Below are 14,330 nucleotides of genomic sequence, written 5' to 3'. Positions count from 1 at the left end.
ACTGACCCGCGAAACGCGGGACGGGTGGTCACCCTACTTATAATTATTATTATTATTATTATTGTTCGATTTATATAGCGCTTCATTACACGTGAAGTGTTTCTAAGCGCATATCACAAACATATACTTCAAACACACAGAAACAATCAAAATCAGGAGAACATAATTAAACACAGCTGCCTGTTAGGCGCTATTATTCAAAGGTTTATATCCAACAAATCAACCGGCTAATCTCAATATTGAACTCAGTCGAGGTATTACCTGATGAACACCTACACCAAGTAGAGTTCAAAAATAAAAACGAAGTTTAAAAGAATCAACTTCATTAACAAAAATTAAACAATCAAAAACTAAACAGATAAATCAAATTCAAACGAAACAAATAAAACAAAGAAAATGAAAAGAGCAGTTCGTTACCATTCTACATTAACAAAATAAAGGAAATCAACTTGTGAAATTTTTTTCAAAAAATAAGAGCAAAGTAACACTAATGTTAATAATTATCAAAAGGAACCAAGATCTTAATGATAAAAACATATATTTAAAGTTTCATCCAAATTGGATAAAAACTGTGGTCTCTAGAGGGTCCACAACCTTGATATACCATATCTATCTATTTCTTAATTAATTACAGGTATGTAAATTACTGTACCGGTAACCTAAATTTTATGAATATTGTGGTGATGTTATGACGATGTGCAATGCATATTGATATTGTGTTTACCTGTTGAAGATGAGTCAATAAAAAATCTTTTATTAAATATTTAGCACCCATGCCATTTAATTACATTATAAGGTCCATGGTTATAGTAAAGTTACCCCAGATATACACCAAAATAACAGTAGAGATTAAAGCAGCTAAGTCTCTAACTCAATATCATCCAAAATCTTCGACATTGAAAACACAAATTATTTGTCGGTTTAATTCAACACTAATGTTGTGATCTTACCAGGAAAAGATGGCCTTCTGATAGGCCTATCCAATATTTAAGACAAAATAAACATTTTAAAATTGGTACACGAATCGTGTACCATAATGCGTTTCAGCGCTATTTGTAATAAGGGACTCGAAAAAAGAGGCTAGGCATATTCCACAAGTCATGTCAAACGGTGACGCTATATTCTTTTCTTATCTGGAGAGCATGCGCAACAAACACTATCGGCGTAGACTGGAACAACCAGACGCTAGAGATTGAGACTTCTGGCGTATTTCCTCGAACCTAACTTATTAGAAATTACAGTAAAACAGAAACGATTGAATGTCTAGTAGATCAATTTATATACATTCATTATTACATTATTGTATGCGTTGCGACCCATTTTTAGGTCCCAAATATTAGCGATTTAGTCCCTTTAAGTATCTTTCAAAAATTGTCGAGCCCGGGGGGAGACACTCCTGGACCCCCCCTTAGCCGAATCGTTTGTCACTGCCACAGGGCCCGGAGGCCCCTATTGTGTGGACCCTATGTAGACCTAATTAATTATAAGCCTTCAATCATGTTTTTTTAGTAGTACTATTAAGGTCCATGGTAGTAGCTATTCCTCAATAATTATCAGTGAATAAGCACACGGACGTCGTTTAATATCAGTTTATAATGTCAGTGTTTGCATACTAATATCCCAGTCGTTACGACATTTTTTTTTCCTTTCAATTCTATCAAATCCAGAAATCACGACCACAAAGAATTTTCGCTGTCGGGTCAGTGGTATAGGGGAGGTAATCCGATTTAGTCTATTTTGGTTAGAGGGCAGCACTTTCTGCTCATTAGCATAAAAACATCATTTAGATTCGGCGCGTTGCAGAGAGTAGCATTGTTGACAATGGCTTCGTCTCAAGCCCATAAGAAGAAATGCTGCTATTACTACGACGGTAAGTTAAATGAAATATGTGTTTTCTTGAGGTGTAAATGAAAGTAATAGACATTAAAATCAGATCCCCCCATGTGCATTGTTTTGTTGTTATCAGTTTTCTCAGTTTAGAAGTTGTCAAAAGTTGCAGAAACAATGACGAGAAAAGTGTCATTTCCCTACGCCGGTTTTTTTGGGGGGCAATTTATACAGGAGAAATTACAGTCCAGTATAATATGTCTACTTATATCATTTCTTTTTATAATAAGATTGGTTGATTTTTTAAACTGTTGCAAGGTAAACCTAGAATCTTTGTTGGGCACAAAGGTAAACGATTGTTCACAGCGTGGCTAAATGTAAAAGTATGGAACACCAGCATTTCCGATTGCTATGTACGGGTTTGGATAATATTAATTTATTTTATAAAGATGATTGTAAACCTTACAGAACTCTAAAATAAGTGTGGTAATAAACCATGTTTTGTTATTAGCATTATGCTTTATCAGATTATTGTTGGAAACTTTATAGCTTTGACCAACTGATAGAATTTATGCCTAGTTGAACCTAAAAAGATGGAAGCCCATCAAATGAGATTGCTTTGTGCAATTTGGTTTTTTTTAGGGTGACACTTAACCGGTATTGTGCATGATTCTGTTTATTAAATGGTTCTCTGCACTTAGGTAACAATATTTCAGTTTTTTGGGGGTGAAAAGGATATGTTATTTAATATATAATATATATCTCTGATCTTTTTTTTAGTTTGGTCATGGTGACATTCACACCATCATCATTGGCATTAATAATGTTTACTAAAAAAAGTTATTAAATAATACTACTTGTCTGTTAGTGTTACCGGTGCTTTGTTTCCTTCTACCTAGAAAAATCATTTGCTTTTAGAAATTTTTTTTTTTTATATATAAATTATAAGTAATGCCGCTTGCATTGTGGTTTCTATAATTAAGACTGGATATTTTATTCCTTAAGTTAGGGTTAGACATTACAGTTTGATCTATCATTATTTTTTTGATTTTTGACTGAGATGACCTGCATGGAAATGTGGTCGTAATGTATGTTGTTATACGTTTTAAATTATTGATCTGTTTAAGATATGCTGTATTGCTGTTAGTGTTCACATTAGTGGGTGATAAAGTCTATTAATTTCAACATTTTCCATGGTTTGTGCCATAGACCCATATTATTGATCCTTTCTGCTGAAACATATGGTATGAAAGAAAAATTGAAATGTATGTACTCCATGATGTGTAAAACTAGTTCTAAAGATAGATAAGTTTTTATTTGTTTAAAAATTATATTCAATTCCGCACAATCAGTGATATATTTTCATTGTGAATAAAATTTCTTTTGTTTAAAGGAGACATCGGGAATTATTACTATGGCCAAGGACATCCTATGAAACCACACAGAATAAGGATGACACACAACTTGGTTTTGAATTATGGTCTCTATAGGAAAATGGAGATTTATGTAAGTCATAATAATTTGGTTTAATTAGATTTAAATTATTATCTAGGGCCCTGTTTCTCGAAATCTTAACTAAAGATAAAATCCAAATTTTAGTAGATACTTCAAGTTTGATTGGCTAAGCACTAAAATCAACGTAATATTATCCAACCAAATTATTAAAATTTGGATTTTATCTTAGTTAAAATTTTGTGAAACAGGCCCCTGATTCTTAAGGATGCATTATGTAAGATTTAGATAACAGGACTCCGTATTCAAAGGTTATCTTAAATTAAGATGCTTAATTTTTCCACATAACCAAGTATCTTACCTTAAATCTGTATTCAAAGGCTCAGTTCAAAGATAGTCTACATGTATGCCTATCTTCAATAGTCTGATTGGTGTATGAATATGAAATATGGTTTAACATCCCATTGATAAACTCAAAAACATAGTATGGAACACAATTACTCTTTTGATTAAAGCAACGTTTTGTTGAGGGCTCTCTCAATATTTTCAAGCAAATGATGATGAAAATAATATTGAAATCGTTGAGAGAACCCCCAACGAAACGTCACTTTAATTAAAAGAGTAATTGTGTTCAAAAACTTGTTCCATATTATGTTTTTGTGTTTACGGTTGTACATATTGTTCCATCTCCAATGCCCAAGTGCTGAGTCAGGCCCAATATTTGTTTTTTATTGTCTATGGGCTGCATTTCTGAATGGATCATCTTGGAACTTTGCATATTTATTCCGTAAATACAGTATCTATTATTTTGGTGCATGCCCTGACCTCCTGCGATGGTGTCACACCCACTTTTTTGTCACTATTTAATCTGTACAATTGGCCCGATATTTGTTTTTTTATTGTCTATGGGCTGCATTTCTGAATGGATCATCTTGGAACTTTGCATATTTATTCCGTAAATACAGTATCTATTATTTTGGTGCATGCCCTGACCACCTGCGATGGTGTCACACCCACTTTTTTGTCACTATTTAATCTGTACAATTGGCAAAACAAACCCAACACGTAGCTTTCTTTGCCTCTTGTCATACTACAGACATTTCATTCTCTTCATTTTAAAAAACAGGAATGTGGACGTATATTGCAAAGGCAGCGATGCTCTTGTATCACATCATTAACTCTCTGCCAATCGTATTTCAATCTGTTGAAATTGTAGAGCATCCGATGGCTTCAAGAGTTAATTATACTCTGAACGAGTTAATAAATGTCTAAGTCATAATTTATACATTTAAAGCCTAAAGAATGATCTAAAGTAGACAGATTTAACTCAGGAATAATGCATCTTTTAGAGCTTCATGTACATTGTATGACCAGTTTGATGAGTAAAAACAATGTTTTTCACGTAATATATCTGTTATGTAAAACCGCTGCTATTGTTGCAATCTCCTTTAAAGTAAAGGTTCAATTCTATATTTTTATTTTTTCAGCGTCCACATAAAGCCACAGCAGAAGAGATTACCAAGTTTCACAGTGATGACTATATAAAGTTTTTACGATGTATACGGCCAGACAATATGTCCGAATATAACAAACAGATGCAAAGATGTAAGTTTGTTATGATAAAGTCACAGAAATGTGTATTATGGCAATGCATAAGTATGGAGCTTGTCCCAAAAGAGCTTGGTTAAATATTGTCATTTATGAAAGCTTTCTCACCCTTGAAAACTTGAACAAGCAATATCGGTGAATACAGACATTCCTATATGACTACTTCCAATGTCACTGAAATAGTTTGAAAGAAATATGTACCTACATTGTATTATTTTGTTTTAGTTAATGTTGGTGAAGATTGTCCTGTTTTTGATGGAATGTACGAATTTTGTCAACTGTCTACTGGGGGGTCTGTTGGTGAGTAATTTATATTGATAATGGTCAATGTTCATATGTTCTTATTGAATAGGCTTATATATACAGGCCTTGGGATTTGACGGGAAGGATCGCAAATTCAAACTAGCAAACACAAATTATCATGCCAGGAAATTATTCAATTTTATTAACATAGATCTTTGGGCTCAAAATAGTGGTCGGTTTCATCGCCAAGACCATGGATGAATTCTCCCCGACAAAGCCCTGGTCGATATCAGATGTCACCATCACATCACTGTTCATTTATTCAGGTGCAAAATTATCCTCTGATATATGGAATTATCAATTAACTGATCGATTCCGGGGTGAAGGAACACAAGCGAGACTGGAAGGGAAACGTGAAATTTAGATCGGTTGTAAATACACATATTTCTACATATTTATTTCAGAATTTTGCTAAAACTATTTAAAAACATTGACAGTTATTTTTTAAAATTACTTAAAAGAATATACAACCAAAAAATATTCGAAATACAGACTACAGTATAGGAATGTAATCCTTTTGTCTCCATTAGAACCTCTATCTAACTCCAAAAATAGTAGCCAATCATAATTGTTCATTATTTCATGTAACTTGATAGTAAATAAATAATACACATACAAGCTGACATACTCGGCATCCAAAAATAGTAGCCAATCATAATTGTTCATTATTTCATGTAACTTGAATGTAAATAAATAATACACATACAAGCTGACATACTCGGCATACATGTGATTGAAAGGTATATCAGAGGCCAAGTATCGTTGTGTCAATGTTCAGTGGACTACCTACAGCACTACATCGTAGCCCTCTCATCATACATGTAGATGTCAATGCGTCGTAATCACCGTACATGTAAATGTAATTTGAGCTTGTCCCACCGTTCTAAAGCAAAAGAAAAAATTGTGGAGCTGTCAAAATGTAATTGGACATACGACATGTTTGATATCAAAAGAAATGGAATTCTTTCAAATGCTTTTTATACGCCCACATTGAAATGTGGTCGTATATTGTCGTCGTCCGGCGTCCACAAGCAATTGTGGACGCTCTAGAGGCTAACGTTAATATCCGATTGACTTTAGATTTATATACAGTGTTTAAGGCCATGAGACGAAGAAGCCTATTGATTTTCAGCGATTTTCGATAATTACTGCCAGAGTTATAACCCTTGATCACTTCAAAAAATCTTGTGGACGCTCTAGAGGCTAAAGTTAATTTCCGGTTGACTTTAAATTTATACACAGTGTTTAAGGTCATGAGGCGAAAAAGCCTATTGATTTTCATCGATTTCTGATAATAACTGCCAGAGTAATGGCCCTTGTTCACTTCAAAAAATCTTGTGGACGCTCTAGAGGCTAAAGTTAATATCCGATTGACTTTAAATTTATACACAGTGTTTAAGGTCTTGAGATGAAGAAGCCTATTGATTTTCAGCGATTTCCGATAATTACTGCCAGAGTTATGGCCCTTGATCACTTAAAAAAATCTTGTGGACGCTTTAGAGGGTAAAGTTAATATCCGATTGACTTTAAATTTATACACAGTGTTTAAGGTCATAAGACGAAGAATCCTATTGATTTTCAGCGATTTCCGATAATTTTTGCCTGAGTTATGGCCCTTGATCACCTTGAAAAATCTTGTGGAAGCTCTAGAGGCTAAAGTTAATATCCGATTGACTTTAAATTTATACACAGTGTTTAAGGTCTTGAGACGAACAAGTATATTGATTTTCAATGAATCTTTATGACTTGAACAGCTAAATCCATGATGTTAAAAGTTTCGTATGCTAAACGTTAGCATGGCGCAGAACTTTATAAAAACCGAACAAATTCTAATGGTTTTCTGATAATTACTTAATGAGTTGTTACTCTTAATCAGATTTTAATGTATTACAAATGTTTCATTACCGAAAAAAGTAAAAATATGCGACAACTCTTGTTGACTGCCCGGACGATATAGCTGCTGTGGGCGTATGTTTCGTTGCCTGGCAACCTATCTTTTTATTTATGAACAGTTACTACAGTATTACTCCATGTATTAAACAATGTTTATTTATAATTTATACATTTTAAATTAAATGTAAACTAGTTATAATAAGCATTGTTTCAGATAGAAATTTAGTGGTGTTAAATAGCTCCCGTAAAATATATGGCAAACACATTTTATCACTCTTGACTCCAGCGTGATTTTCAGATCTCAAGACCTGTATTATATATATATAATCTTTTCTTTTAGTATATTATGAACCTTCAAGTTACTTATTTATTTTCTATATTTCAGCTGGGGCAGTAAAACTAAATAAACAAGCTGCAGATATTGCAGTTAATTGGGCTGGTGGTCTTCATCATGCTAAAAAATCTGAAGCTTCTGGGTTCTGTTATGTAAATGATATTGTTTTGGCAATATTAGAACTTTTAAAGTAAGCGACAATCCTGTCATTATATATATATATACTAATGAATGTGTTGCCTCTATAGCTTTATTTGGTTATACAAGATTTATTCAAAGTGGCGAGTGATTGAAAGTGTATTTCATTAATATTGATTATCTTCTATATTTGATCAAAGTGCTCATGTAAACAGTTGTCACACTTGTCTGTTCGTTGTCCTCAATTACCTCAATTGGTTTGGAATTTATATACGTCTATATGCAACGTGTATAGTATTTAGACAGTAGGACCCACATAATCATATGATGTCACGTGACAATTACTTGATAAGAACAATTACCAGTAAAAGCATTTTCTTAAAACTGGACTCAATATAGTTATTTGTTGCTGACACTGGATTTTTACAGTGGTATGATAATGGTATTAACTTAAATTATTTCTTATAGATATCATCAGCGGGTGTTATATATTGATATTGATATACATCATGGTGATGGTGTGGAAGAAGCTTTTTACACAACAGATAGAGTTATGTCAGTCTCATTTCATAAATATGGTGAATATTTCCCTGGTACTGGTGATCTTAGGGTGAGTATAACTTACAGCTTGTGATATTATTTATTACACAATGAGTTGAAGGAACTAATCTGGAAGAAAAATGGTTGAAAATTTTATATGGCTGTGTTTTTTTTATATATACATGTATGTTGCTTTCTAATTTTAAGCTTACATAATGTATTTAAAATGTTTGTAGATAATCATACAAATGTCTTAATATTTTACAGGATATTGGAGCAGGTAAAGGAAAATATTATGCAGTTAATTTCCCACTCAGAGATGGTATAGATGATGATAATTATGAAACAATATTTAAACCTGTAAGTTATGGTTGCTTATTGTGGCTAATTTAAAATAAAAGAAGTTGTGTTGCTCTTTGTTGTTACGGAATAAATACATATGGAGAAGTATCTCAGACTAAATACAACATTTGATTGTTATTATTTCAGGTTATGACTAAAGTTATGGATATGTATCAACCTAGTGCTCTAGTTTTACAATGTGGTGCTGATTCTTTATCTGGTGATAGATTAGGTTGTTTTAATCTTACTCTAAAAGGTATATCATTTAATATTTCCTGATCTGATGTAAGAATATATCATTTCCATATAATCAGAATCAGTAGTGTTATATCTGAGTTAGGGCTACAACTTTACCACTCAATTGAATAGTTGACAGTACTACTCAGTATTTTGTGACTTTCATTAAACCCCCTCATGTTTAATTAATAGTTTCAATCATAGTTTACATTATATTACTTCCTTTCGATTTCCAGCTTGTACATGACACATAGCTGAACAGTAGGACTTTAAACCCCATTTCATGTTTACAATAAGGGTCGCCTGTCCAACCTCGTGGGGTTTCCTCCCACTGCTATAGACCCCTATGCACAAGTGGATTATTGAAATAAAATTTATATATATATATATATATATATTACTTCCTCCAATTTCTTCTTTTATTAATAGTATGTTCCTGCCAGATATAACTTCAACGCAATATTCTAATTCTTTTGGTTTTTTTAGGTCATGGTAAATGTGTAGAATTTATGAAGAAATGGAATTTACCTATATTATTACTTGGTGGTGGAGGTTATACTATTAGAAACGTTGCTAGATGTTGGACATATGAAACATCTATAGCTCTTAATGTTGAAATTGCAAATGGTTAGTACTGAATTTATTTCTGTCTTTAAACCTTTAATTAATTAACTTTCATTATGTATAGCATGATTTCATTTGGTTTTAGTAATTGGTCTACAAGATTTGTCTGTCTGTCCGTCACACTTTTTGGGACACAATAACTCTCCTTCTAATGGAGCTAGAATGTTCAAACTTGGTGTACATGTAGGTGTTTATTAGGTCAATGCCCCAATGGAGTTTGAGGTGAGCATTTTCTGCTTAGGGTAAGCAGAGATAAGCAATTCGATTGGTTGATGCTTTTGAAAAAAATAAATGTGCAATTAATTATGGTTGATGCTTTTGAAAAAAATAAATGTGCAATTAATTAATATGTGTCATCTAGTTGTTTTGAGATTTCTGTGGGTGACATCAGTCTCACTGTTGGCTTGTTGAGATACTGATGCCTCACTGGTTATTGTTAAAAATTGGATTAGGAAGTATTTTTTTAGATAGATGAAATTAAGATATTTTATTTGTCTTTCTTCCAGAGCTACCTTATAATGATTATTTTGAGTATTATGGTCCAGATTTTAAACTTCATATTAGTCCATCTAATATGGCTAATCAAAATACAGGAGAATATATGGATAAGATAAAGTAAGTTGCACACTTATCTTAGTTATAATGGGATGTTGTTTTCACTTGTGTATGAACTCCCAAAGCATAAAACAGTGTTGATTAGTTGTATTAGTATTCATTATTATTGGCTGAAAAGATAGACAAATTATTTACACGTTTTGCTATATTCTTTTTTCAGAACGAGATTATTTGAGAATTTAAGAATGTTACCACATGCTCCTGGAGTACAGATGCAGCGTAAGTTTGATAATATTTTGGGACATTTTCTTGTTAGTTAAATTCATGTATAATTTACTAATAATAATTCATTTATTGTGTAATTTCTCTATTAAAGATTATTTTTTTTACAAATAACACAAATCTTTTCAATTAAAATAATTTATTTGATTTATGTACCTTAGCAATACCAGAAGATGCTGTAAATGAAGAAAGTGATGATGATGATAAAGATAATCCAGATGAAAGAATATCTAGTAAGTAATTTATTATTTCACTCGTTTGAATATTTTCAATACTGCTTTGTGTGCTTTGGTAAAATGTCCAAACTCGATGTAGTTATTCATTAGGCGAACGCATTTTCTGCTTAGGCTATCCAGGGATAAGCAGTTCCATTTTTTTGAGACACAATAACTCTGCTTCTAATTGGTGCATATATGCCAAGCAGAGTGATAAACAATTTGGTTCCCAGATGCTTTACTAATGGATAAAAAAATGTGCAAGTAATTAGATAAGGTGTCATCTGTTTATTTTTATACGCCCATATTTTCATGTGGACGTATTATACCGTCGCCCCTGTCCGTCCGTCCACAATTGTTTGTGGACTCTCTACAGGTCACAATTCTTATCCGATTTTGACGAAACTTGAAATATAGGTTTATCCCCAAAAGATCTTGGCTGCTTTCGATATTGGCATGTATCGGATCGAAACTTCATGGATTATGGCCCCTGATTGTACGAAAAATCACGTTTTTAGCTTGTGGACCCTATAGAGGTCACAACTTTTATCCGATTTTGTTGAAACTTGAAATGTAAGTTTATAACCTAAAGATCTCGGTTCCTTTCTATATTTGCGCATATCGGACCGTAACTTCCTGAATTATGGCCCCTGATTGTACGAAAAATCGCGTTTTTAGCTTGTGGACCCTATAGAGGCCATAATTTTTATCCGATTTAAAAAAACGTATTATTATATCACCGTTACACCCTAAGGGTGACTGAGTTCGAATTTCGTTCTCAAATAGCGTAAAAATATGGTATATCAAGGCTGTGGATCTTATAGAGATCACAATTTTAATCCAATTTTGTTGAAACTTGAAATGTAAGTTTATAACACAAAGATCTCGGTTCCTTTCGATATTTGCGCATATCGAATTGTAATTTCCTGAATTATGGCCCTTGATTGTAGGAAAAATCACTTTCTTTTTAGATTGTTCTCTATCCATCTCTCGAAAATGTGGGCGTATCCTGCCTGGCAGCCGCTGGTTGAATTGATGCAGGAAACTGGCTTGTTTTTACTTTATAATGGATAATTTTATAACCATTGTTTTTATAGGGGGATCACGTGGCTAAGTGGGTAAGACGCTGGCTCGCTAGTCTGGAGGTCGGGTGTTCGATCCCTGCATTGGCCAAGAAAGTTCATCCAGATTTTCCGGCGTGGTTCTCCCTTGTCCGTGATGCAGGACGGAGGGGCGGACAAGGAAAGCTGTCTAGTCGTTCGGATGGGACGAAAAACCAAGGTCCCGTGTACACATTGGCGTGCACGTAAAAGATCCCTTGGCAGTTGGAATTCGATATAAGAGTAGGCCCAAGTGCCGCTGTCCGGGCAAAATTTCCCTCATGGCACACTGTATGGCGTATGCCCGTCTTCATTAGCCCAGTTCGGAGCAAAACAGTAGGACGTTAAACCTCATTTCATTTCATTTGTTTTTATAGTTCGAGCTAGTGATAAAAGAATTGCTTGTGAAGAGGAATTTTCCGATAGTGAAGATGAAGGAGAAGGTGGACGACGAGATCGACAGAATTATAAACCTAAAGCTAAACGGGCTAGAACAGACGAAGAAAAGAAAGCTGAAGCTGAAAAAGGTAAAAAAATTTAAATCAATTCTGACAAAAAATAGGGAAGTGAGATGTTTTCTTTCAAAGTTTGCAGAGACACAGTCATATCAGTCACACATGCCACATGGAAGTGATATAAGCCCCGGCATGTGGTACCCGTCTACACTTTCATCTCGGTATAGTTCAGATAAGAAATATAAGTTTAAAGCTTTCATATTTAATTAGCAGATGCAAAGGAGGATAAAAAAGATATTAAGAAAGAAGTAACGAATTTGGATAAAGATGAGAAAGCAACAGAAAAAAGGTTTGTTTACTTATTTAGTATGTCACTGACTAGAATATTCCAGATTTGGGGTTACTTATGACCAGCTTTGTTCCTTCAACCAAATAGCCAACTACTGAGTCTAATCAGTGATTTGTCCATCAACCTAATTAACCGACATTTTAATTTCTACATCGACGATTTTAGTTGAAAACACTGAGTATGCTTTTAGACATTTTTAGAAGTATTTATTTCTCTTCTATTGTCATATTGAATGAAATTAAATATATTTATTTAGCCGTTGTGTGTATGAAAGATGTCAAACTAATCAGAGCCGAATCACAAAATATTCAATATGGCGGCGCCCATGAAAGATAATTTCACAGAGGCGGTTTTGTTTGCGAAAACAAATTTAGGAGTATCTAACCTTGTTTTGAAAGATAAACAGATTGAAACTCTAAAGACAGTTTACAATGGTAAAGCTGGATTGCAATATTACCCACTAGCACATTTTATATATCGCTTTTACTGGAGTGGCAGAAGTTGACATTTTGCCAACCTGACATGTGTTTACATAAAACACATGCTTCGAGGGTTATTTTTACTCTGTTGCGTATACAAAGCTGCAGTCCAGTCGATAAGTCCCGCCCCAAAATGATCATGTGAGCGTTTTAAATGGACGGCATTTAGGGCAGTGATCATATTCTCGAAGTATGACATAGATGGATCGCTGCGTGCAGTATGTGATTTGTCTACACCCACATTTGATCAACTCAACTTTTTCAAGAATTCCCGTATTCTACAACTAATTAGAGAATTTGTTTATTTCAGTGACGAGAAAAGTGATTCAACAGAAAAGAAAGGTAGAGATTGAATGTCTTTGGTACCGAGTTGAAATGTATTCATGAACTGTATTTAATTCTTACTGTGAATAAAGAGTTTATTTTTGTAAAACAAATCATTTTTAATTGCAATTAGGCCATACGCACATCGAATGAAATAATCAAAAACGGTTGAATGTTTTTGGTTGATTTGAATTCATGTGCGCCGACTTAGATTGACATCCCAGAGGTTGTGTTGTGCATACAGACCATGGCTTTAGTTTGCAGTAGAATTTATCTATATTCCACAAAACAGTATTGGGGGTTAGAATGTGAATAATAGTGCCTTCTGCATCACTAAAAGCATTTTCAGTCAATTTGGTTGTGGGCTGTGGTGTTAAAAAAAAAAAAAAAAAAAATACCCTGGTATTAGGACCAGTTAAACAATGACCCAACAATTGCCTCCAAAATACATTCTTCATACCAATGACAGTATATGAAAAGTTAACCAGTGCGAATTAATATACTGTAATCCGTTTTAAGTGTTGGCATCTGATGTATTGTAATTCTCGACATTATTAAATTTTAGATGAAAAGCCAGAGGCAAAACCAGAAGGTCCCACAGAAGCCATGGATGCTGATGCACCTACACAGGAACCTGCCAAGATGGAACATTAATTTAAATCTCATTTTACCTAGTGCTGACATTTCATATAAACAATTGGGGTACATTATCTCATGACAATGGGGATTTAGTTATATTTATAAAAAATCATTTGTGAATATTCATTTCTATTGACATTCAAAAATTTTTGGAACAGCCATTTTGTTTTTATTAAACATTTTATCTTGTAGATCAAATCAAAGTATGTTTTATTAGTACATCTAGTCTGTGACAAATGTTGTATTTATTATAATACATTATAAAAAAATTTCATTCTCTTATCTTTAAACAAATAAATTTTATACTTGATAATATTGTGTTTTCCTTTGAGGGTTCTGATCCAGGGATGATTTCGGGTGTAAGGGTTGATTGCAGTCGTAAATTGTTGGTTGATTGAGCTTATGTATTCAAAACCAGTGGGTGGAAGGATGTATTCAAAACCAGTGGGTGGAAGGGTCTATTTCTGTCTTAAATTGATGGGCATACAATACAGCCATCACGTGAAGAAAACAAATAAATAAGCCAATTGTGAATGAACACTTTACTTTATGTATTGTTTAACAATAATATTGCTGTAAAAAAATCTAATAACTTATATTTACAAATAAAGCGTAACAATATTCCGATAAAAAT

At 33.4% G+C, this 14,330-nt stretch overlaps 1 protein-coding gene across 2 annotated transcripts; it reads left to right on the top strand.

Moving 5' to 3' along the window:
• The first annotated feature begins 1,754 nt into the window (after positions 1-1,754).
• LOC126818447 (probable histone deacetylase 1-B) lies at positions 1,755-14,009 on the top strand. 2 transcript variants are annotated; one of them, XM_050545858.1, is made up of 16 exons: positions 1,755-1,870; positions 3,221-3,333; positions 4,767-4,884; positions 5,113-5,187; positions 7,469-7,607; positions 8,024-8,165; positions 8,363-8,455; positions 8,585-8,693; positions 9,161-9,301; positions 9,805-9,913; positions 10,074-10,132; positions 10,297-10,368; positions 11,828-11,977; positions 12,179-12,254; positions 13,044-13,075; positions 13,623-14,009. In XM_050545858.1, exons 1-16 carry the CDS (start codon positions 1,822-1,824, stop codon positions 13,709-13,711), a joined length of 1,566 nt encoding a protein of 521 aa, XP_050401815.1. In that variant the 5' UTR covers positions 1,755-1,821; the 3' UTR covers positions 13,712-14,009. The 2 variants fall into 2 exon arrangements, with proteins under 2 accessions (XP_050401815.1, XP_050401814.1); XM_050545857.1 differs by having other exon boundaries at positions 12,176-12,254.
• Positions 14,010-14,330: the final 321 nt, after the last annotated feature.

Source organism: Patella vulgata, chromosome 4 (assembly GCF_932274485.2).
Source record: "Patella vulgata chromosome 4, xgPatVulg1.2, whole genome shotgun sequence".
NCBI classification, from domain to species: Eukaryota; Metazoa; Mollusca; class Gastropoda; family Patellidae; genus Patella; species Patella vulgata.
This window is presented reverse-complemented; position numbering and strand designations above follow the sequence as displayed.